This window comes from Hyperolius riggenbachi, chromosome 9, assembly GCF_040937935.1.
Source record: "Hyperolius riggenbachi isolate aHypRig1 chromosome 9, aHypRig1.pri, whole genome shotgun sequence".
Lineage (NCBI taxonomy): Eukaryota > Metazoa > Chordata > Amphibia > Anura > Hyperoliidae > Hyperolius > Hyperolius riggenbachi.
This window is the reverse complement of record NC_090654.1, coordinates 92,912,648-92,934,449: the sequence shown is the minus strand read 5'-3', so window position 1 is coordinate 92,934,449 and position 21,802 is coordinate 92,912,648. Positions and strand designations below refer to the sequence as shown.

The 21,802-nt window shown below is 43.5% G+C and overlaps 2 protein-coding genes across 4 annotated transcripts in view; one reads left to right on the top strand and one right to left on the bottom strand.

Annotated features, from left to right (window-relative positions):
- Positions 1 to 2,271: 2,271 nt before the first annotated feature.
- Positions 2,272 to 19,150, bottom strand: LOC137532560 (SLAM family member 9-like). The gene is made up of 5 exons (XM_068253193.1): positions 19,067 to 19,150; positions 15,922 to 16,242; positions 14,564 to 14,842; positions 4,341 to 4,433; positions 2,272 to 2,683 (listed from the first exon to the last, which is right to left on the bottom strand). Exons 1-4 carry the CDS (start codon positions 19,125 to 19,127, stop codon positions 4,345 to 4,347), a joined length of 750 nt encoding a protein of 249 aa, XP_068109294.1. The 5' UTR covers positions 19,128 to 19,150; the 3' UTR covers positions 2,272 to 2,683; positions 4,341 to 4,344.
- Positions 8,624 to 21,802, top strand: part of LOC137532559 (T-lymphocyte surface antigen Ly-9-like) — a 128,206-nt gene continuing 115,027 nt past the window's right edge. For all 3 annotated transcript variants that reach the window (XM_068253191.1, XM_068253192.1, XM_068253190.1), the window contains exon 1: positions 8,624 to 8,716. The gene's annotated coding sequence lies outside the window, so the exon portion shown is untranslated. The remainder of the gene's footprint in view (positions 8,717 to 21,802) is intronic.

The following is a 21,802-nucleotide window of genomic DNA, read 5'->3' as shown; positions in this document are numbered from 1 at the left end:
TAAGCAGCTGCCATATTTCTGTATTTACAAGCTTACTCTGAACCTCTCCAGCAAGGTGATGGATGTCTCCATCCTTAGGCCAGTTGTAACAAATGCCGAAGGAACTGTCTCCAGCTATGGAACATCTTCAGTATGTATTCATGTACATGTATGTACATGTGTTATACAGTATGTTTTCCACAGCATAAGAACAACTGTAATAGATGCTAAAGGAGATGTTATGAGCCTTAGGACAGCTGTATGAGACAGTGGACATTTTAACAGCCTTAGGACACTGAAAGAGATGCCCACTGCTTTAGTATATCTGTAATAGGCCCTAAAGGTGATGTCACCAGCCTTAGAACAGCTGTGGTAGAAGCTGCAGGAGATGCTTCAGCCTTAGGACAGTTGTAATCAATGCTGAAGGTCCCTCAGCCTTAAATAATATATAATAAATGTTGAAGGAGAGGTCCCCTGCTTTAGGACAGCTGTAATAAATGCTGAAGATCCCTCAGCCTTAGGACATCTATAATAAATGTTGAACGAGGTGTCCCTGGCTTTAGGACAGCTGTAATAAATGATGAAGATCACTCGGCCTTAGGACATCTATGATAAATGTTGAAGGAGGTGTCCCTTGCCTTAGGGCAGCTGTAATAAATGCTGAAGATCCATCAGATGTAGGACAGCTATAATGAATGCTGAAGATCCATCAGCAGTGATTGGCTTAGTGATATAGTGACAAGACCATTGGCTCCAGTTAGAATAGCAGGTGGTGGTGATTGGAGGGATGTGTTGCACCTCCTCCACCTGATTGGGTGCACGGCGCTGGTTCAGGCTGAAGCAAGTCCTGTTGAGCCGGAGACAAATCTCTGAATCCACAGCTGTTCGCAGGACTCCTGCTGCATCGTTCAGCTGATTGGTAAGTATCTCACCTTCCCTGAGGACACGGGGACCGAGGTGACACGGGGACAGAGGGGGGTGGAGGGCAAAGGAACAACGGGACATAAGAGACGCTGGAGGGGGAGGAAGACATGGGGATAGGTGACACAGGGCAATGAGGAGACACGGGGACATAAGAGATGGGGGAGGAGGACAAAGGAACACAGAAGAGTCACGGGAACAGAGGCATCCACCTATGGGGGGACATCTTCGAACCATAAGACGCAGGGACTTTTTCACACCACTTTTGGGGGAGAAAAAGTACATCTTATGGTCTCAAAAATATGGTATATGCATACATAGAGATTTAAAATTTTACAATTTTTTACGAGATTGGTTCCTTTTTTCTCTAGATTTTCTTTTTCCTATTCTAGTTGCTGACTACTTTTGGGGGGTCCATCTGAAAATGGCGCAGGGAGAAAAATGGCGCACCGTTCTGCCGATAAGTGTACCATAAAACGCTATTTACCGTTTTAATGTAAATACAATAAAACGGTAAATTTCGTTTTGTGCTACATTAATTGCAGAGCGGTGCGCCATGATACACATGCAGGGCTAGTGTAGGCAGGTAAACGAATGGAAGAAGTGAAGGAGCGGAGGGAAGGAGCGATCGGCGGCCAGGACAAGGTAACGTATGCTTCTGCACATCCTCCCCCGATGCCTATGTCCCTCCAGTGTCCCGCTCCCGCTCTCCTTCCCCGACCCCGCTGCAATTTTTAACACTTATAACGCTATTTAGCGTTATAAGTGTAAGGCACACTGCCTGCGCCATTTTTTAACACTTATAACGCTAAATAGCGTTATATAATGTAAGTCTATGGGGCGCCCTTTGTACTCCCCTGGCGCTGTGCGCCATTATTAACTGTCACGACTTTTGGGAGTGGGTTTTATTTTCATGTTTTTGGGTTTTTTTTTGTGTTGTTTTTCTAGATTAGGGGCATGATCTCAAAAAAGGTAACAATTTTGCATCTTTGATATCTTGTATTTGGCTTTGTGATGTAAGGGAAGAGCTATCCTAGAATGTTCGATATTTTGGGGAGTAGTATGTATAGTCCTTGTGTTTTGGTTGAAAACTCTCTGTATGTCAAGCAGTCTTGCGGCACGTAGTACTGTCTAAATATAAAGTATTTGTTTCCTGCCTTCTGACTACGGTATGTACTGTAATATTTGCTTCAGGCAGCCATCCTCAACAGCAGCTTCAAAATGTTAAAGGATAATATACTGGACAAATATTTAATTCAGGACTCCCAAGTAATGAGCAAGAATTTATTGCAAAAGTTTTGTAGAAAAAACAGTCACTTCCACCATATTAAAATTCAATAAAATAGAGGCCAACACCATTCTATACCATTAAGTTATATTCATCATGTTGTTTATTCCATATCAATAATTTCATTTTGCCAATTTGTGATGCCTCAGTCTGTTTTGGGTTCCAGTGAACCTCTCCTCAAATATTTATATAGGAGTTACAGGAAAGAGGGGTATTAGTCCTTGTAAAAAAATGCATAGACCCCAGAATCCACAGTGATCTAGCTAGCTTGTCTTCGGTCCTGATCGTCTCCTCACACTTTAGCTTCACCTGTTCTGACCCATTGCAGGGTGAGCCTGAAGGTTGTGTCCTTGAAGTCCTCTAGAGCAAAAAGTCTACTGCCCAGCATAGGGCTATCATGCCATGTGGAAGCAGTGTTGGAGACCGAGAGATTTCTTGAACTGCATGCCCAGGGTGAGCTCACATCACCTCACCATGCTGGACGGGACCATATGCCTAAAGATAATTGGAAGCACGAAGAAGAGGTGGAGAGGAAATATATTACATCAAAGCAGAGTACTGGCTGTTTGTGGCTATTGTGATTAAGCTGTGACATGCATGCTAATCAAATAAATGTAAAAAGCAATTATGTTCAATAACCAACAACAAGCAATTCATGGAACCACATAGAAAAGTTTGGATGCTTTCCTCCTGATCTACTCTAGCCCAGTTACCACCAACCCTTTAGGGCATACATGTCAAACTCCGGCCCGCGAGCCAAATCTGGCCCTCAGAGCCAATAAATTTGGCCCTCCAGTTAAGCCATATTGGAGATGAAGCCCTAAAACATCAGGGAAGCCATATGGGGGAGGTAGGGGGAAAGTCTTAAACACTAGGGAACTGTATAGGGGAGGGCGGAGGGCTCTAAACACTAGGAAACTGTATAAGGGAGGGTGGGGGCTTCTAGACACTAGGTAACTGTATGGGAAAGGAGGATCACTAGATACCAGGGAACTATATATGAGTTGGAGAGGGGCCATTAGACACCTGGGAACTTTATAAATGAGAAAGGTGGCCAGTAGAGATTGAGGTTGGCCTGCGACTAGGTTCCAGTGTACAGTTTCGGCCTACTTTGTATTTGAGTTTGACACCCCTGCTTTAGGGTTACAGTCACACAATACCCCTGATACCAACCCCAAGTTGTACCTTACCCTCAAAGCAGCAGGGACAGCCATAATATCCCGGTAGGGGATGCATATATTTGTAGATAAGTACTTGTTCTACTTACATAACATATGTATTGTACTGTCCACATTATAGTAAATAAAGAGAAAATTGTTTTAAGCATTTTCCATCTTTACCGCCTCTGACTTGAGCTAATTCTGATGTCATTTCCTCCCGTACTCTTTTTTCCTTTTAGAAACTGCACTGTCATATCTAGCTTACTTTGTAAACACATGTGAGCACTGCATAGATTGGTTTTAGCAGCTTCTACAGAGGCGTGAATTCAGCCTTTTATCCCACTCAACTGCTCTCAGCCAATCAGCAAGGAGCAGGAATGTGGGAGGGGAGATAACAAGCTTCCCTCTCCTTGGCAACGTACTAAATATTTGAAATAATATTTGATTCTCTCTGACTGTAGCCAATTCTGATGTAATTTCCCTTACCTTTTTTTTCCTTTTAGAAAATGCATTGCCATATCTAGCTTGCTTTGTAAACACATGTGAACACGGCATAGATCGTATTTCAGCAGCTCACTGAACTGCCCTCAGCCAATCAGTGAGGAGCAGGAATGTGGGAGACAAGCTTCTTTCTCATAGGCAATGTACCAAATAGACACAGGCTGACTGAGATAAGATGTATTACAGCAGAAATATTTATGCTTATATTGGAGTGCTTGCAATGCAAGGTCAGGATGTAGACTGCATAATAAACACAGAGCAGTGGGTAAATGGAATTTGATTATACGGCTGACAATCCCGCTTTGACATTAAGTAACCTGGACACTAAACTTAACACTTTTCACTAAATAACTCTGAAACTAACATTCATACTTACACTAAAATAACCTGCTACTGTTAGTTTGCAGCATTTTAAAATCATATCAAAGTAGCATTTCTGTGCATTCTTCTAGCATACCCAATAGTATATTGATAATGAGATGGATATTTACCTTGCTACTTATATCTGCGGGACATACATATGCACCCTGAGCTCATTAACACATAAAGGGCAGTCAGTGCAGATCTTAAATAAATGGAGCAACCTAGAAAAAAATGAAACATAACATATTTAGTTGAGCAAGTATAAAAAAGGAAAAAATAACTCAATTTAAAAGATAAATGTACTTAATACATAATATTTTAAAACACACCCAAAAGGCTCCTTAACCAATAATGCAATTATAATGCTTATTGTTTTTGCCCACATTTCCATTCCTAAAAGATTTGAGATCCCCTTTGCTAGGGGTCTACTGTTTACATACATTTCTCCTTTACCAGCCTGTATACCGTGTACTCCATAATGATTTTTTATATTTCTGCATCCTTTTGTGACAAGTTTGCCTGCATCCTTTTGTGTACGGTTTCCCTGCATCCTTGTATAAAAGGTTTCCCTGCATCCTTGTGTGAAAGGTTTGCCTGCATCCTTGTGTGAAAGGTTTGCCTGCATCCTAGTGTGAAAGGTTTGCCTGCATCTTTGTGTGAAAGGTTTGCCTGCATCCTTGTGTGAAACGTTTGCCTGCATCCTTGTGTGAAAGGTTTGCCTGCATCCTTGTGTGAAAAGTTTGCCTGCATCCTTGTGTGAAAGGTTTCCCTGCATCCTTGTGTGAAAAGTTTGCCTGCATCCTTGTGTGAAAGGTTTGCCTGCATCCTTGTGTGAAAGGTTTCCCTGCATCCTTGTGTGAAAGGTTTCCCTGCATCCTTTTGTGAAAAGTTTGCCCGCATCCTTGTGTGAAAGGTTTGCCCGCATCCTTGTGTGAAAGGTTTGCCCGCATCCTTGTGTGAAAGGTTTGCCCAGTTTACTGGTAGATCAGTTCTGATCATTGCTCTGTGCTATTTTTCTTGTTCCTGTAAATACACACAGAAAAAATAAGGCACATGTAGAGAGCATTGATCAGACCTGACTGTAGATGATGGATATGTCAATATAGCTTTCACGCTGAAATGGGCAGCAGTGAGGATTTTGCAGGGAGAGACATGTGGAAGCTGACAGAGTGTAGACATAATACAGATGGTAAGCTATGGACACAGTGGACAGCAGGGGTCTCAAACTGGTTGCCTGCGGAAAGCCCACCACTTGCACTATCCCATGGATGAGCGTCCTCCAATAAGTAATCAGTGAGCAGTTTTGCAGTGGAGTTTCTCGCTCACCTCTCCTGGCAGCATATTCCTTCCTCATCCTGTGCAATCAGTGTGCCTGATGTCCCTTATTTTATGATCTACCAACATCTTATTTCAGTTTCAGTGCACAAGAGGGAAGCAGTGGCACAGTGCTGGCTCAGCACAACTGGGAGCCATGGAAGCCTGGGCACACTGATCAGAGGGAGCGCTGGCAGGACAGGTGAGGGTAACTACGGATGGAGCATGCCCTGCAGTTGTGAAGGGGGTTCAGAGCTATAAGTGTATGTGCCGGGGGAAGCATTCTTCTTACCCTCCCTTTACTGAATACATTAGCTGCAGGGTAGATTATGGATGGAGGAAGTTATGGTGGCTGCAGTTGTGTATGATTTCTGGCAAATGGGCCTCCTCATCACTGGTCACCCCAGAGTGAGTGGGAAGGAGGTGTGCACATTGGGGGTCCTCATCAATGTTTTACTGTGGGGTTAGGGTGCTATGATGTGTAGTTACACCCCTGGCTGTACCGACCTATTTATTACTCAGGAAAGGACAGCACACTTTTGTGGGAATGCAATGAATGCTATAATTTTCTGTTGCACTGGTTGCTATTACTCACAACTTGCAGTGCATTGTATAGGCCACTTCATGGCAGTATTATTATCATTATTATGTATTTATATAGCGCTGATGTCTTCTGCAGCACTGTACAGACTATATTGTCTTGTCACAAACTGTCCCTCAGAGGGACTCACAATCTAGTCCCTGCCATAGTCATATACTGTATCTACAGTATGTATGTATCGTGTGTAGTGTATGTATCGTAGTCTAGGGACAAGTTTAGAGGGAAGCCATTAACTTATCTGTATGTTTTTGGTATGTGTGAGGAAACCCAAGCAGACATGAGGAGAACATACAAATTCTGTGCAGATAGTTTCCTGGCTGGATTACGAACAGGGGACCCAGCGCTACAAGTTCTACGGTGGCACTATGTCATTGTGCTGCCCAGTACATACAGATACTGTGGCATTAGCATGTTGAAATATTTGCAGTGTATGTAGATGTTTCTATTTCCTAGAGAAAGTAGATTTAATGTTTAAAGTATCACTCCACCCAAAATTAGTATTTCAGTTCATTGTGATACTTGTAGAAGACAAAAAGAGCATAGGGAGACCGGGAGCCCAATCTGGTGTAATATCGTCAGGTATTTGGATAGTACAAAATATACTCACAAAGATGGGTTGCTCACAAGGAAACCACTCATCAAGCATGTGGGGAGAAGCCATCCCCACTTGGCCTTGCTTCTAATGGAAGGGTTGGTTGCAGCTCTGGTAAAACGTTGTACCCTTGGACGTCGTCCAAAGGTGCCCACCCCAAGATGGAGGTAGTGAAAGGCTGGTTGAGGTGCCCGTGGTCTCAAAAACTGGCTTATACTTTAGCTTAATATAGACTATAAGGTGGAAAGATAGCAGTTCTCCTACCTTAGAGAAGTGATTTTAAAAGTCGGAGTAATGGTAAAAACTTCTTAGCTTTTCATTTCAATAAACACTTGACAACATGTTTCACTGCCCGTGCCGCTTCCTCAGGTCAATAAAAGTGCTTAGAGTGATGCGTATGCTGTGAAACACTTTGTCAAGTGTTTATTAAAATTAAAAGCTAAGAAGTTTTTACCATTACTCTGACTTTTAAAATCACTGCTCTAAGGTAGGAGAACTGCTATCTTTCTGCCTTATAGTCTATATTAAGCTAACGTATAAGCCAGTTTCTGAGACCACAGACGCCTCCAAGCTTCAACCAGCCTATTTCAGTTCATTGTACCTGCCAACTTGCAGAGTCACCAAGTGGATTTAGTTGTATAAGCCAGTAGAATCAGCTGAATTGGTTAGGAAGTATGAAAGTTGAGATATCATTTGATATAGCTGCTCTTTGGGCAAATTTAATTTTAGTGTTAGGCCCACAGTAGGGATAAAAGCTAGACATAGCAAGGGTTAAATAAAAACTTCACTTTTGTAAAAAAAAATAGAATGAATATTAAATTTAGCTCTATGTATTGCAAAGAAGAGGGCAGCATCCATATTTCTCTAACTTAAGGTTCCCTACAAAAAGTATATTGCATGGAATTTGGTATTTAAATAGAGGGTATGGTGTCAATGGAGTCCAAGGACCTTCCAAAGGAGACAAAAAATGAGACTGGGCACCAGGAGCCCCTGATGGTGTAGTAGGTCGAGGGTAGGAGACACTCAACAATGGGTAAGTGCAGAATACTCACAAGGGTAGGTTGCAAGACCAGCAACCACAGTGTAACGGCTGGTGAGGAAAGCCCGTCCTCACTCGGGTTCTTTGGTCTTCAGCAATGTGGGTTGCACTCCAGGAAAAGGGAAAGGGTGTAAGGGTTTCAAGGAACCAATATACACACCCAGCACCCCATGCTGAGTCGGCTGGTATCTGGTGTAACTAGTAGGGAGTAGGCGCCCCAAGATATAATGTGTGGAAGTGGGAATGTTGACTGGATAAAACATAAAAAATTGTCTTATCTCTAATAAGAAGGGGGTAGCCCAAATAAAATGATACATTTTAATAGAAACCAGACACTTGAATGGCAACCCGTTTCGCGGATCGAAGTCCGCTTCCTCGGATCAAGTAACAAAGAAGTGTCTTAATACTAGTGTTTTTCAAGCAGGGAGGGCCTCTCTTAGAGGCCCTCCCTGCTAGTATTTAAATGCTTCTTATAACATGCAGCCCAACCCAATGAGGAAAGGTTGTGTATTGCAATGCAAAATGTCTTGAATGGTGATAGGCAGAGTGGCTAGTGGCAAGATGGCCTTTTTGGTGAGTGCAAACCCTAGCAGGCATACTGCAATTTTGTAAATTTAAAGGGAAGAGCATCTAATAGCGTATAGCAGAACATCTACACTTGCATTTTAATGTAATTTGTACATGTAGTTTATTGTGAGTGAAGGTTAACACTCAAAAATTGAATATATGATGTGCATTTGGTCAAGAGAAATTTCTTGTATGTGCAGTTTGAATTGTTCAAGTTTGAATTGTTCAAGAACAATAAAGTTAGTTGAAAAAAATGGGTTGGATGACGTCAGGTCGTACAGGAAGCAGTGGCACAAACGCCGTGGAGGAAAGCTGCAGTGGATAGGATTTATTTTGCACGCCAAGGCCCATTAAGCAGAGAGGAGTACTGGGATTCTCACTGTGGGTTAAGGTGAGGACAGAAGGGTGTGGGGGTGGCCGGGGACACAGAAGTCTGTTTATAATTACTGTATACAATCTAAAGTATGCTGTACTTGTGAAGGCTTGGAATGCGGCATATGACTGAAATCTGCTACTGTTTTGACTGGCTTGCAAGGTTTTCTTACAGGAGTGAATGCTAAAGGTAGACTTTGACATTTAACCCTATACAGCTGAGATTCAGCACATCAGAAAATACAGGAGCCATCCTGTGGTATACATATGCTTTCGAAACACCGCTTTTAATGAAATAAAAAATGTGTAATTAATTAATAAGAAATGTTTAAGGTTTATTTATATATGTTTTATCTTCTTTAAATCTCTGCAAATTCGATCACTCTGATTGAATCAGATGGGAATCGACTCTGTCCAACTGATCGAATTTTGATAGATTTTTAGTCAAAATATTGATTGAATATAAAAATCTAGGTTGAACCTAGGCTATATTGACTCCCTACCACAAGTCAGTAGAGCCTAGAACTTGAGATCAACTTCTGTACAGCCCCGTTTCTAGGGCCAGGTGAGGCAGGTGTTCCGCACGGGGCACAGTAAGGGGGCACACCCCACCACTTCCTGAATAGCAGAAGTTGTGAGTGGGGCTGAAGACAGGGCAGCCTGGCGGCACATGATCTTTGCATGAAGCCAGGAAGGTGAGTAAATGATCTCTACCACTGCCCATACATTCCAGCAATGAAGGGGGGGGGGGGGCATGGAGGGGGTTTCATGGAGAGGGAGGAGTGCCCACTTATACCTGGCTATACCTATACTGGGGGCAACTATACTTTACTACTTATACTGGGGTACCTATACCTGACTACTCTATACTGGGGGCAGCTATACCTGGCTAACCTATATTGGGGGCAGCTATACCTGGCTAACCTATACTGGGGGCAACAATACTTGGCTACGTATACTGGGGGCACCTACAGCTGGATATCTATACTGGGGGCACTTATACCTGGCTAACCCCAAACTGACAGCAGCTATACCTGGATAACCTATACTGGGGGCACCTATACCTGGCTAACCAATATGGAGGCACCTATACCTGACTGACCTATACTGGAGGCAACTAGACCTGGCTAACTTATATTGGGGCACCTATACCTGTCTAACCTTTACTGGGGCACCTAAACCTGTCCATCCTATACTGGGCACACCTATACTTGGCTAACCTTTACCAGGGTGGCTAAATGCCACATCACAAATAGCATTCTTGAGTGCACCGGGGGGGGGGGGGTATAGGTATTTTTAAGGTTTATACACTTACCTGTGTAACTTCAGAGCTGAGTCGCTCACAGATCCCACACCAATATGCTAAATAGCTGAGGTTTCTTACTGTTGGTTATTTAATATTTGTTTACTGTATTGTATTTAGAAACATGTTTGACTTCTTGCACTACTGTTTAACTACAATGCGTTCTTCTTACTCATCCTAAAGGAATAATCAATCAAAAAAATCTCCCTCCATTCTACTTACCAGGGGCTTTCTCCCCTTGCAGCTGACATGTACCACGCCGCAGCTCTGCGCTCAGCCGTTGGCTCAGGGTCTCTGCCGATGCAACGTTGGCCGACCTCAACGTCGTCTCTGCTGCATGTGTGCGAGTGCCGTTGTCAACCAAGCCCACGTTGTCTGTGGGGTATTGCGCAGGCGCAGAACTACTGTAATACGCACAATTTACCGCAGACAACATGGACTTGATTGACAGCGGTGCTCGCACAGGCCGAGGGCTGCGAGCGGAGCTGTCATCGTGGGACGTCAGCTGCCAGGGGATGGAGGAAGCCCCGGGTAAGTGGAACTGGGGGAGCGTTTTTTGATTGATGACTTCTTTAAGTTATATGATGAAGGACAACTGAAGTGAGGAGAATACAGAGGCTGCTATATTTATTTCCTTTTAAACAATACCACTGCTGATCTATGCATGCAGCTAATCTTGTCAGATCTTACAATAATGTCAGAAACAACTGATCTGCTGCATGCTTGTTGAGGGTCTTAGGCTAAAAGCATTAGCCCTCGTTCATACTAGGTACATTTTTGTGCAACTTTCAGAGAGCGTTCTGCAAGGTATTGATTTTCCCATGTAATGTGCCTGGTTCACATCTACGTGCTGCGCTGAGCTGCGTTACAAAAAGTAGTGTTGCATGCATTTCTGTGCGTTGAGCTGTAAAGCAGACATCAATGCAAGTGAATAGGTGCGCTTTTTTAGTGCATAGAAGCACATGCATTTTTTACCCCTAAGGCTGGTTTCACAGTGGGACGTTAAAGTCCCACGTTACAGCAGCCAGTAACACAGCCTAACTCACATCACTGTAAAATCAATGTGCTGTTCACAGTGCACATGTTGCGTTAGGGTATAACGCTGCACGTTAAATGAAAGTGCAGCATGCTGTACGTTATACCCCTATAGAGCTGCGTTAGATTGTTTGCACATGCTCAGTGACTAGCCACATGGCTAATTAATATTCACTGCACTGTGGTGACTCGTGGTGGGACTCGTAGTGCTGTCCGGATCATGAACGAATCGTTCATTTGATACGGATCTTTTTTGTGAGTCGAATCATCCGGATCATCACAATGAAAGATTCGGTTCACAGTGGATGTCTGTCTGGAAGAAACAGGAACATACAGAATCAGGGCCGGCCCGCTCATGAGGCGGGGTGAAACATTTGCATCAGGCGGCAAACTTCAAAGGGCGGCACCCGCCTGGGGGGGCTGGCCGCCGAGCCGGAGGGGTAGCGGGCAGGTCGGGGGTATTGGGCCTAGCCGTGGGGAGGGGGGTCGGACCCCCCCTCCCTCGCCTGGGTCCCCCGATCTGCGCTCCCCTCCAGCCTGTAATTATTAAGCTGCTGCCAGATTGTAAGAGGCACGGGCGGGGAGGACTCACCTTTTCCGCGTTCCAGCGAGCGCTCCACTGACGTCACTTCCTGCATCGCCGCCCACTGTATTGTAAGTGGACGGCGATGCAGGAAGTGACGTCAATGGAGCGCACGATGGAACGCGGAAAAGGTGAGTCCTCCCCGCCCGTGCCTCTTACGATCTGGCAGCAGCTTCCTAATTACAGGCTCGAGGGGAGCGCAGATCGGGGGACCCAGGCGAGGGAGGGGGGGGTCCAACCCCCCTCCCCACCGCTAGGCCCAATACCCCCGACCTGCCCGCTACCCCTCCGGCTCGGCAGCCGCCCCCCCCCCCCCCCCCCGGAAGGGGGGGGGGGGCGGGCGGCGGCAGCAGCTCTGCTAAATTTGCCTCTGGCGGCAAAAAGTGACGGGCCGGCCCTGTACAGAATGTAAAGTGCAGGGAAAGTCCTGTCCTGCTAGTCGTTTCACCCCCAGTCTGTTTCCCTAGTAAAATGATTCAAATGATTTGGTTCAAAGATCCGGATCTTTTCAATGATCCGATTCGAATGATCCAAATCCTTAAAAAGATCCGGACTTCCCATCAGTATCCTGGAGCGGCTGCTTTGAGAGCAGCATAACGCGGCTCAATCTGACGTCCAACTTCAACACCACCACGCGTTGCGTTAGGGGCACGTTATGCGACCTTAACGTCCCCTAAAATGCAACGTCCTGGTGGGAAAGAGGCCTAAATGAAAAAAAAAAACACATTTTCATTTGAAAACAAATCTTTGACAACTGCTACCACTACAATAAGCAAACCATGCATAAAAAGCTCACCACAACACACTGAAATGCACACTAAAACGCGCACAAAAGCTTGCGTTTTTTATCATACGCTTTCATACGTCTCTGAACACAACCAGTGTGAATGAGGCCTTAGAGGCAGAAGATCAGCAGGGCTGCCAGGCAACTGGTATTGTTTAAAAGTAAATAAATATGCCAGTCTCCATATCACTCTCATTACAAATGTCCTTCAGCTTTTTGAAACTGCAATAAAAATATTTTGATTAAAAAAAAGAACCTAGGCTATTGACAACACGTTTTATGCGGAGAAACATGAGGGGAACACAGTGAAAATGGGAGCCCAATCTAGTATAGAATTTTTCGTAAATTGTATCAGTAACGAAAGAAATGGGTACACATTTTTGGTTGCCCAACATGCAATCAGTGTAATCGCATGTGAAGGAATACTGTCCCCATTTGGCCTTTAGGGTGGTAATGTGGTCGCTTCTCCCAAAAAATACTTTTTTAAATTTTAAAACTATAAAATCTAAAATTTCAGACATCCCAACCAGGGTGGAAACACAAGCGACTAGTAACTGGAGGTGCCCAAAGATAATACAATAATTAAAAACTGCTTCAAAAGAATGTTCGATATACTGTATGTTGACGGTTTATAGAAAAGTACAAACATTAAAGTGTACCAGAGATGACCAATACTTACCTTTGTATACATACTCCTGGCTTCCTCCAGCCCCATGGGCATGGATTGCTCCCACGCCGCCGTCCTCCACTGCCTGCAGCTCCAGTACCAGGTCCTGTAACTTCCTCCAGTCATGGCCAATCTGATGCAAGTAAAGTGCGCTATCTATGTATCTCTCCAGCGGCTTCAGCACTCTTGCGCAGACTGGCCGCGACTGGAGGAAGTTACAGGACCCGGTACCGTAATGCGTTTCATGGCCTAAATATAAGTCCTGCCAACAGCTCAATGTCGTTTGGAGCACCTTTTTACTTTTATAATGGCGCTCCAAGGGACATTCTGCTGCTGGCAAGGCTTGCATTTACCTGAGACAGTGACTCCGTAACGCATTGTTGTTTGTCCTTTTCAATAAACTGTCAAGATATATCGAAAGATAAGCCAACACCTACCTTCTTTTTAAGCAGTTTTTGATTATTTTATAATCTTTGGGCACCTCCAGCTACTAGTGACTTCGACTATAGAGAGAGCTGTTAGTGTTGAGGTGTGCTCATGCGAGTTTGTATACTACTGATCAGATTGCTGTTAAATTAGAATAGACAGCTTTGTGTGCTGGAGTAATTTAGGAAACCCGACATTAATATATAAACATATTTTATTTTAAACGATTGTTTCTTCTGAGGTAAAACTTAAAAACCCAAGTGCAAGGTCAAGTTTCAATGCAATGCAGACTGTTCACTAGCTCCTAGGCCACACGGAGATCGCAGTGATGGGCTCCACATAGTGAGAGGTGAATTTGTTTAATAGAGTTTAGGAATAATTTAATGTTTTCCTGAGCCTCGTATGTGCCCAATATGATTTTCAGCCTTTAGTATCAGACAAATCGGATGCATGCGGCTTCTGGACAAATCAGGCACCACCATAGACTTCAGTTGAATATATCAGCAAGCCGGCACCAAAAGGAAAATTCAGGCAGCAGGCGATGCCTGATAATTATCTTTTTTTGCGGGGTTTTCTCTGTTTTGAATCTGGCAACAGAGGGGAAATTCAGACACCATCATTTTAGGTGCAAGGGGGCAGTTAAGGTTAGGTGTCAGGAAGGGGGTTGTGTGGGGGGGAGGGTGGTTGAGGTTAGGCGTCAGCAAGGGGGTTTGTGAAGGGAGGGGCAGTTAAGGTTTCGCATCAGGAAAGGGGTTTGTGTTCGGGGGTCTTAGGGTTATGCACCACCTGGGGGGTCTTAGGGTTAGGCACCATCGGGGGGATCTTAGGGTTAGGCATCGGTAGTGGAGGGTTCTGTGTAAGAGTAGGGTTGGGTTTTGCTATTGTAAAATATCAGTAACAATTACCAATATTTTACTAACGAAAACTAACGCTTTAAATAGTAGATTATGTGTAAATGTACTGATATTCTACTATTGGCACTGTTCTTGTGCCTGATCTTCCATGGCGTCCAAAATTCACTTATGCTCCAGCCTCTTTGAAACCCACAATCCTTCTGTACTTCCTTACCTTGAATGCAGAGTGGCTGCACATAGAAGGTAACATTCTTCTGGTCAGCAGGGTTGTGCACTATACACAGGACCTCAGTATCCCAGGTGTCAGGCTTCAATGACATCTTCATATTGTCTCCAGTGTTATACAGCTGATAGTCAGAGTCTCTGTGTCTGTATTTCCACATATAGGACAATGCTGAGCTGTTCATTGAGACAGAACACTGAAGAGTCACATTGCACCAGTCATTGGTTTTTATCCTATGTTCAGTCCTTATTGATGGGGCAAACACAGGTTCTGCAATCCGAAAGAAGAATGCTTTAGTTTCCTATAGTACCCAAGGTGTACACTAGGTTGCTAAAATATATCAATACTAAGGGCAGCATAAAAATGGCCTTTTTTGCTTTCAAATGATGAAATTCTCTCATGACCACAGTTTAAAGGGAAGGTTCAAGGAAAAAAAAATGAGATTCACTTACCTGGGGCTTCTACCAGCCCCATGTAGCCATCCTGTGCCCTCGTAGTCACTCACTGCTGCTCCAGTTCCCCGCTGGCAGCTTTCTGACCTCGGAGGTCAGGGCCACATTGCATACATTTTTACGCATTCCAGCTAGTGCAGGAAAAAAAATGTACGCGTTTCACCACTAACGCGTAAAAATGTATGTGTTAATGTTCCTGCACTAGTGGGAATGTGTAAAAATGTACGCAATTTGGCCCTGGCCTCCGAGGTCAGAAAGCTGCCAGCGGAGGACTGGAGCAGCAGTGAGTGACTACGAGGGCACAGGATGGCTGCATGGGGCTGGTAGAAGCCCCAGGTAAGTGAATCTCATTTTTTTTTTTTGCTTGGACCTTCCCTTTAAAACTAAATCTCTAGGGTATATAGTCTGAGGAAGGTTTACTTATCTTCTCATTGAAGACACAAAAATTATGAAAAATAACCGTCATTCACAACATCCACCTGATGAAGTTGGCTGTGTCTAGCAAAACTTGCTTCCCCACTTACTAATGCCATATAGTTACTCTACTGCCTTCTCTTGCCTCATTGCCTCAAAGTAATACTAACAGTGTCAAAATCACAACTCCCCCCCCTCAACTTAGAGTTCAACAATTCTGTGAGATGCTATTGTAAGGGTGTAAATATAAGTAAGGTGAGATAATTTAAGAGAAAAACTTTGCAAATAAACCCCGTTGTCCAATCTGATCAGTTATGTAGGAAAAATGTGGAGCAACAGGAGAAAAACACAGAGCAAGCTTACAAACTCTCTCCAGACAGTGTCCTGGTGAGGATTAAACCCTGAACTTTCATGCTAAACATACTTAGCTATTGTGAAGACCACATATTGTAAATCTGCGTATATATTGATTCAAACACATACCATAAACAGAGAGAATGAAAGACGGTTCATGGGATTCTTTAGTTGTAAAGGTTATGTCAGATGTATATTTTCCAGAATCGCTCGGAGTCAACTGTTTGATAACTAACACGGTTCCTTGACTAGACATCTCGATACGATCAGAAAAATGCTTAGCAAATTTTCTAAATTTGTCATTTTTTATCTCTGCCACTTTGATAGTCTTTCCTTTAGATGTAAAAGTCCAAACAACTTCTTCTACAGGACCTACCAAGCTCTTGTGGCTTGACAGCGAGACAGATTGGTTTAGAAGCCCAAACACTTCCTCTTCGGGAAACCTTTTAGCTACAACCAAAAACAAGACACAGTTAGGTTATGAGTCCTATTTGAAAATATCTTAGTATTTCCTTTGGGAGAATGAGAGAAAAACACAATGGGAGCCCAATATGGTATAATACGTCAGTACAGTAGGGTAGCAAACCACTAGATGTGCATGAGGGGAAGTATCGTCCTCTCTCGGCCTTTGTCAGTGGTAGGATCTGTCATTGCTCCAGAAAAAAAACTCAGCTATAGTAGGAGGACAGGTCCAATAGCAGTTATCCCTTGGGTAAGGTAACAATGGACAGGAGGCACCCAGTGGTGTATGCACAAGTATAAAAAGGTAACGTACAAGTCAGCACACAAGTGATTCCCCCCCCCCCCCCCCCTTCTGCTCACCAACAGCGATTTCTGTTGGTGGGCTCTGATCCCTGCCGGCATGTTTATTTATTTATTTATATATTTATGTGTTTATTTTTTAATTAAGTTTGACTATTCTTTTATTTTTAATTTTTCCCTCCCTCCCCCGCCGGCCAATTTACCGTGGCTGGTGTGATACGGTCATTAAGTAGTTAATTGGGCACCCATGCCAGATACAGTACATATCTTGCTATTGCACTATTACTGACCTGAGGAATCTGCTTGTAGCAGCAAAATGCTTTGTCTTGTGCCCAATAAAGTTCCTTCTTTAAAACTTGAAAGGAGTTCTTCCTTAAAGGTAGGACTCAGTTCCATTGTTCCCTTAGTATTTCCTTGTTTGCACTACACTGGGATTGCCACTATGTCATGTGACTTCTCAAGTGTCTTTTAGGCCCTTGTATAGTTCAGAAATAAACATTCTTTTGTTTAAAATAAACATTCATTACAGTCCTGAAACAAAAGTGAAGCAAAGAAATCCCAAGGCAAAGAAAAATCTTCAATTTTTACGCACGCACGCACGCACGCACGCACACACACACGCGCGTGCGCGCACACACGCACACACACACACACATAGATATATCACAACTTTTAAAGATACAAGGTAGGCATGCATTTATTAATTCTTCTGGCCATTTGATCACTTTGATGGAATCTGCCAGAAATCTGTTGCCCTCAACGTATCCAATCGCTCAGCTTTTGATCAATTTCTGACAGATCATCAATTGAAAGTGGGGTTGGATATGTTCAAAAATGTCCATGCAGGTAGAAGATCTTTGATGCCCCTGGCAGTGCGCAAGGCTGTACTGTGCACTCATCCAGCCGTGGCGTCATCTAAAAGACAAACTTTTATGCATGTCTGAGGAGGAGGATTGCTGTGTACATAAACCAGCCACGGTACTGCAGGCCCTGATCAGTCCCTGATGAGTCTCACTGGTGATGAAACATGTTGAGCAGGACTTTCGTATGGAGCTAAGAATTGGGTTGTGCATGGGGAATACTAGACAGGTGTCCACTTGCCGACACAGGAGATGGTGAGCCAAAGGGCCAGCTAATGGGAAGGAGTCAGATGAATAACTCGTGTGCTTTGTTTTACTTACTCTATGAGTGCACAATAATTATGGTGACTAAGGTGACGCTGAAGCAAAAAATAAAAAAAACGTATGAAAGGATACATTTTGCAGTACGGCTAATAGAACATTACTAGCAAAGACAATAGTCTCATATTATTTCCAGTACAAGAGGAGTTAAGAAACTTTACTTGGTATTTATGCAAAATAACTTCTCTGAGCTTTTTGATCCAGACAGTTCTGTTTTCTGAGGCACTTATACATCAAAGAAACAGTGAGAGATAGCTTAACCACTTGAGGACCGCAGTGTTAAACCCCGCTAAAGAACAGGCTATTGTTTACTTAATTGGCCACTGCAGCTTTAAGGCCAAGCTGCAGGGCCGCACAACACAGCACATGAGTGATCCCCTCCCCCCCTTTTCCACCCACCAACAGTGCTCTCTGTTGGTGGGGTCTGATCGCTCCACAGTTGTTTATTTTTTTTTAGAAATATTTATTTTTTAATAAATGTGGCTTTTTTTTTTTTTGCTTCCCTCTGCTCCCTCCCTTCCCCTGCCAGCCAATCAGCGTGATCGGCTGTCATAGGCTTCAGCCGATTACTCCCCAGCCTATCACGGCTGTCCCCAGTACAGCGCTGCTGCTGATCGCATCGCTGTACATATACATGGTGACCCAGAACAACATGGGAGGTATAAAGGACCTAAAGAGACCACAATAAGTCCTCCATTAAAAAAAGCAATGCTAAATGTAATATTGTCTTCTTAAAACAGAAGGTATTTGTGATAATTCAGCTGTAAGTGAGCAACTGTGGTTTCCCATGATGCTTATAACACAAGGGACTCTGAGCAGGTGATAAAAACAGAATTTACACTTACCTGGGGCTTCCTCCAGCCCACCATAGGCCGTGAGGTCCCCCGGCATCCTCCTGGCTCCTTCCCTGGTCCCCGCTCCGGTTACAGGATGACTTCAACCTGAAGTCGTCAGGTCTGCTTCTCGCTTCCCTGGATTGCAGCATTGTGCCAGCTGGATACGCATCATCACACCGGCCAGCATGCGATTCTTGCTCATGCATGGTTCAAACAAAGAGAACCGCACATGCAGAGGACTCTCACGCCGGTGTGATAATGCATAGCCGGCCAGTGTGATGACGCGATCGTCTGCAGTGGGAAGCAGACCTGACGACTTCAGACCAAAGTCGTCCTGTAACCAGAGTCAGGACCAGGACCATGGAGGGAGCCAGGAGGACGCTGGGGGACTTTGTGGCCTACAGTGCCTGGAGAAAGCCCCAGGTAAGTGTAAATTCTGTTTTATCACCTGCTCAGGATCACTTTAACATGAAATAAATAGATTTTATACTTTACCTGAAACCTTGAAAAAAGCCAACACCAAAAACAAGGAGAACGTTTTCATCTGACCTAACATCTTCTCAATTCACTATAAAAATGTATTTCCTCTTGAAATGTGCTGTAGAAGTACACAGTGTAACCACAGGCTGGTCACCTGACATCCTGGTTACATAGTTAGTTTGGACACCCACCCATCAGTAAACAGGAACCCGACATGGTGGAAAAACAAGAGGAGTTAAAGAGGAACCTTAGTGAAAAGGGGGAAAAAATAAATCAATGCTTTGCAAAGTGAGAAGTTAAAAAAAGAAGAAACCAAGCAATGATTGATATGGACCATATAATTTGTTCATGTTGTTTGATCCACAATGACTTCTCTCATTAAGAAAAAAGCAACGTGATGTGTGGCACTTCCCACTATTATTTAGAAAAAGTGGGGTCAAAAATCTACTATGGCAAAATACTGACCGTTGCCCTGCAGCACCTAGCGTTTGTGTGAAATGACTGCATCCTCTATATGGACGTGTCCTCCGCGCAAAATGTAGAGGAAATGTTATACACAGTTGCAGTCATAAGAAACAAAGAAAAATAAACGTGCACCTCCCGTCTTTCACAGCTTACTGGCGTGATACAGCAGACTCCAAACCTAAAGACAATTTCCATAATTCCAACTGCTAAGCAACCAGTATCTCCCTATGTGCATTGCATTGTTAGTAGGTTTAGTTATAGATAATGGCAGTTGTTGCTGTCTAGTTTTTTCATGTCTGCCAGTAGTAAAGATGATGACTTACAGGCTCATGGTGGATCAAGTTGCAGTCACAAGAAACAAAGAAAAATAAACGTGCACCTTCCGTCTTTCACAGCTTACTGGCGTGATACAGCAGACTCCAAACATAAAGACATGCTGAACATTTCAATTAGTGGTCAAAAATAGAAAGCAATAGACCAGACATTCCTTACGTGACCGGACCAAGCAGGGTGGACGGTGCAGGAGGTAGGTGGTGGGTTCAAAGCGGTGGGGCGACGGTCGTTTCGCGTCCAACTGATGCTTGGTCATTCGTACCACATATGTATATACATATGTACCACATGTATACATATGTATACATTGGTCCGGTCACGTAAGGAATGTCTGGTCTATTGCTTTGTATTTTTGGCCTGTTGCTCAAGCGAGCACATGTATCCAGCATCAGACAATCCCCACTGGTGCCGGATACTAAGACTTTGCTGTACTTGGAATCAATGTGACCTTGAATTTAGTAGAATTTATTTTAAACAAGATGCATGTGTTGTCAATTTTTTTGTGTTTTTTTTTATACCTTTTAACTCCTTGTGAATACCTTAGGGCTGGTTCAGACGGACGTCTGCGTGGCGTCGCGTCTGGAGGTGTTGCGGCGGCTGCGCGTTCAGGCTTTCAGTAGCGTTTTTTATTTCCCCTAGGGAAACATTAGCCGTCGCGGTTGGCCGCTCCCTGGAAGCAACATGTCGCTTCCAAGGGCAGCTCGAACGGTAACGAAATCGGGACCGAACGCCGCGTTCGGGTAAAAGCGCGCAAAAGCTCGGTGTAAACGCTCCCATTCACTTGAATGGGAGCGTTTACCGCGACGTTCCGAACGCTTGCGGTAAACGCTCCGCAAGCGTCCGTCTGAACCAGCCCTGAAGTAGGGCATCATATTTATTCACCTAGATGGGGATGATGATATTACCAAACCCCTTCCCCTTGGGTGACAAGACCGCACCATAAACACACACCATAAATTTTCATTTGCTCCCACTTTCTTTTTCTTGACGGGTAGATGAGAAAATATTGTATTAGGAAAAAAAGAAGGAAAAGAGGCTGCTCTCTTAAAGCACCAAACTGAGCACAATTAAATTCAAAATATAAATTATCTTTATTGAAATACTGACCACATAAATAATAAAAACAATAAAAATAAAATAATAAAAACAATTTAAAAACTACACAAAGTTGTAAATCTGGTATCCAAAAAACAGTCACATATTACATAGTAAAAATACTTGGGGTTCCTATCTCCAATAGTAAAATGAGAATGAGGCCACACTAATATTGCAACTACACAGCTGAAGGCACCATAGAGTATAGTACAATCTCATAAATATAAAATACATGCAAGAAAAAACACATAATCGCTAACTGAAAAAAGTGCTGTATAGTGCGATCGAAGATACCGTAAGTGCAATATAGACATCAAATAGGAAAAAGGTACTTGTTTGCGTCAAAAAAGTCACAAAAAAGGTAGTAAATTTGCAGTGATGCAGTCAATAATAATCTAAATACCATAAAGGATCATATGTCACAATAATAACACTGAAAAACCAGTAAATACGTGAACTCAATAAATACCAGGAAAAACCTGCAGCGTGAGAAGCAAGAGGAATAAGAGAAGTTGGCCAAAGAAACACTTAAACCAGAAGAGTAGTGGGGGTTTCCCGCGAGTTGCAGTAAGGCTTGGTTCTTTCCGGTGGTCCAGGGTGTTCCTTTCTACTACTCTTCTCATGTAAGTGTTTCTTTGGCCAACTTCTCTTATTCCTTTTGCTTCTCACTCTGCAGGTTTTTCCTGATATTTATTGAGTTCACTTATTTAATGGTTTTTTAGTGTTATTATTGTGACATATGATCCTTTATGGTATTTAGATTATTATTGACTGCATCACTGTGAATTTACTATCTTTTTTGCGACTTTTTTGATACAAACAAGTACCTTTTTCCTATTTGATGTCTATATTGCACTT

Excerpts from the sequence above, each read along its gene's own strand:
- LOC137532560 (XM_068253193.1), bottom strand. The coding sequence starts at position 19,127 with ATGTTAGGTCAGATGAAAACGTTCTCCTTGTTTTTGGTGTTGGCTTTT. Across the intron at positions 16,243-19,066 it reads GGCTTTTTTCAAGGTTTCAG|CTAAAAGGTTTCCCGAAGAG; the intron begins GTAAAGTATAAA and ends TTTTGGTTGTAG. Across the intron at positions 14,843-15,921 it reads TTTCATTCTCTCTGTTTATG|AACCTGTGTTTGCCCCATCA; the intron begins GTATGTGTTTGA and ends TTCGGATTGCAG.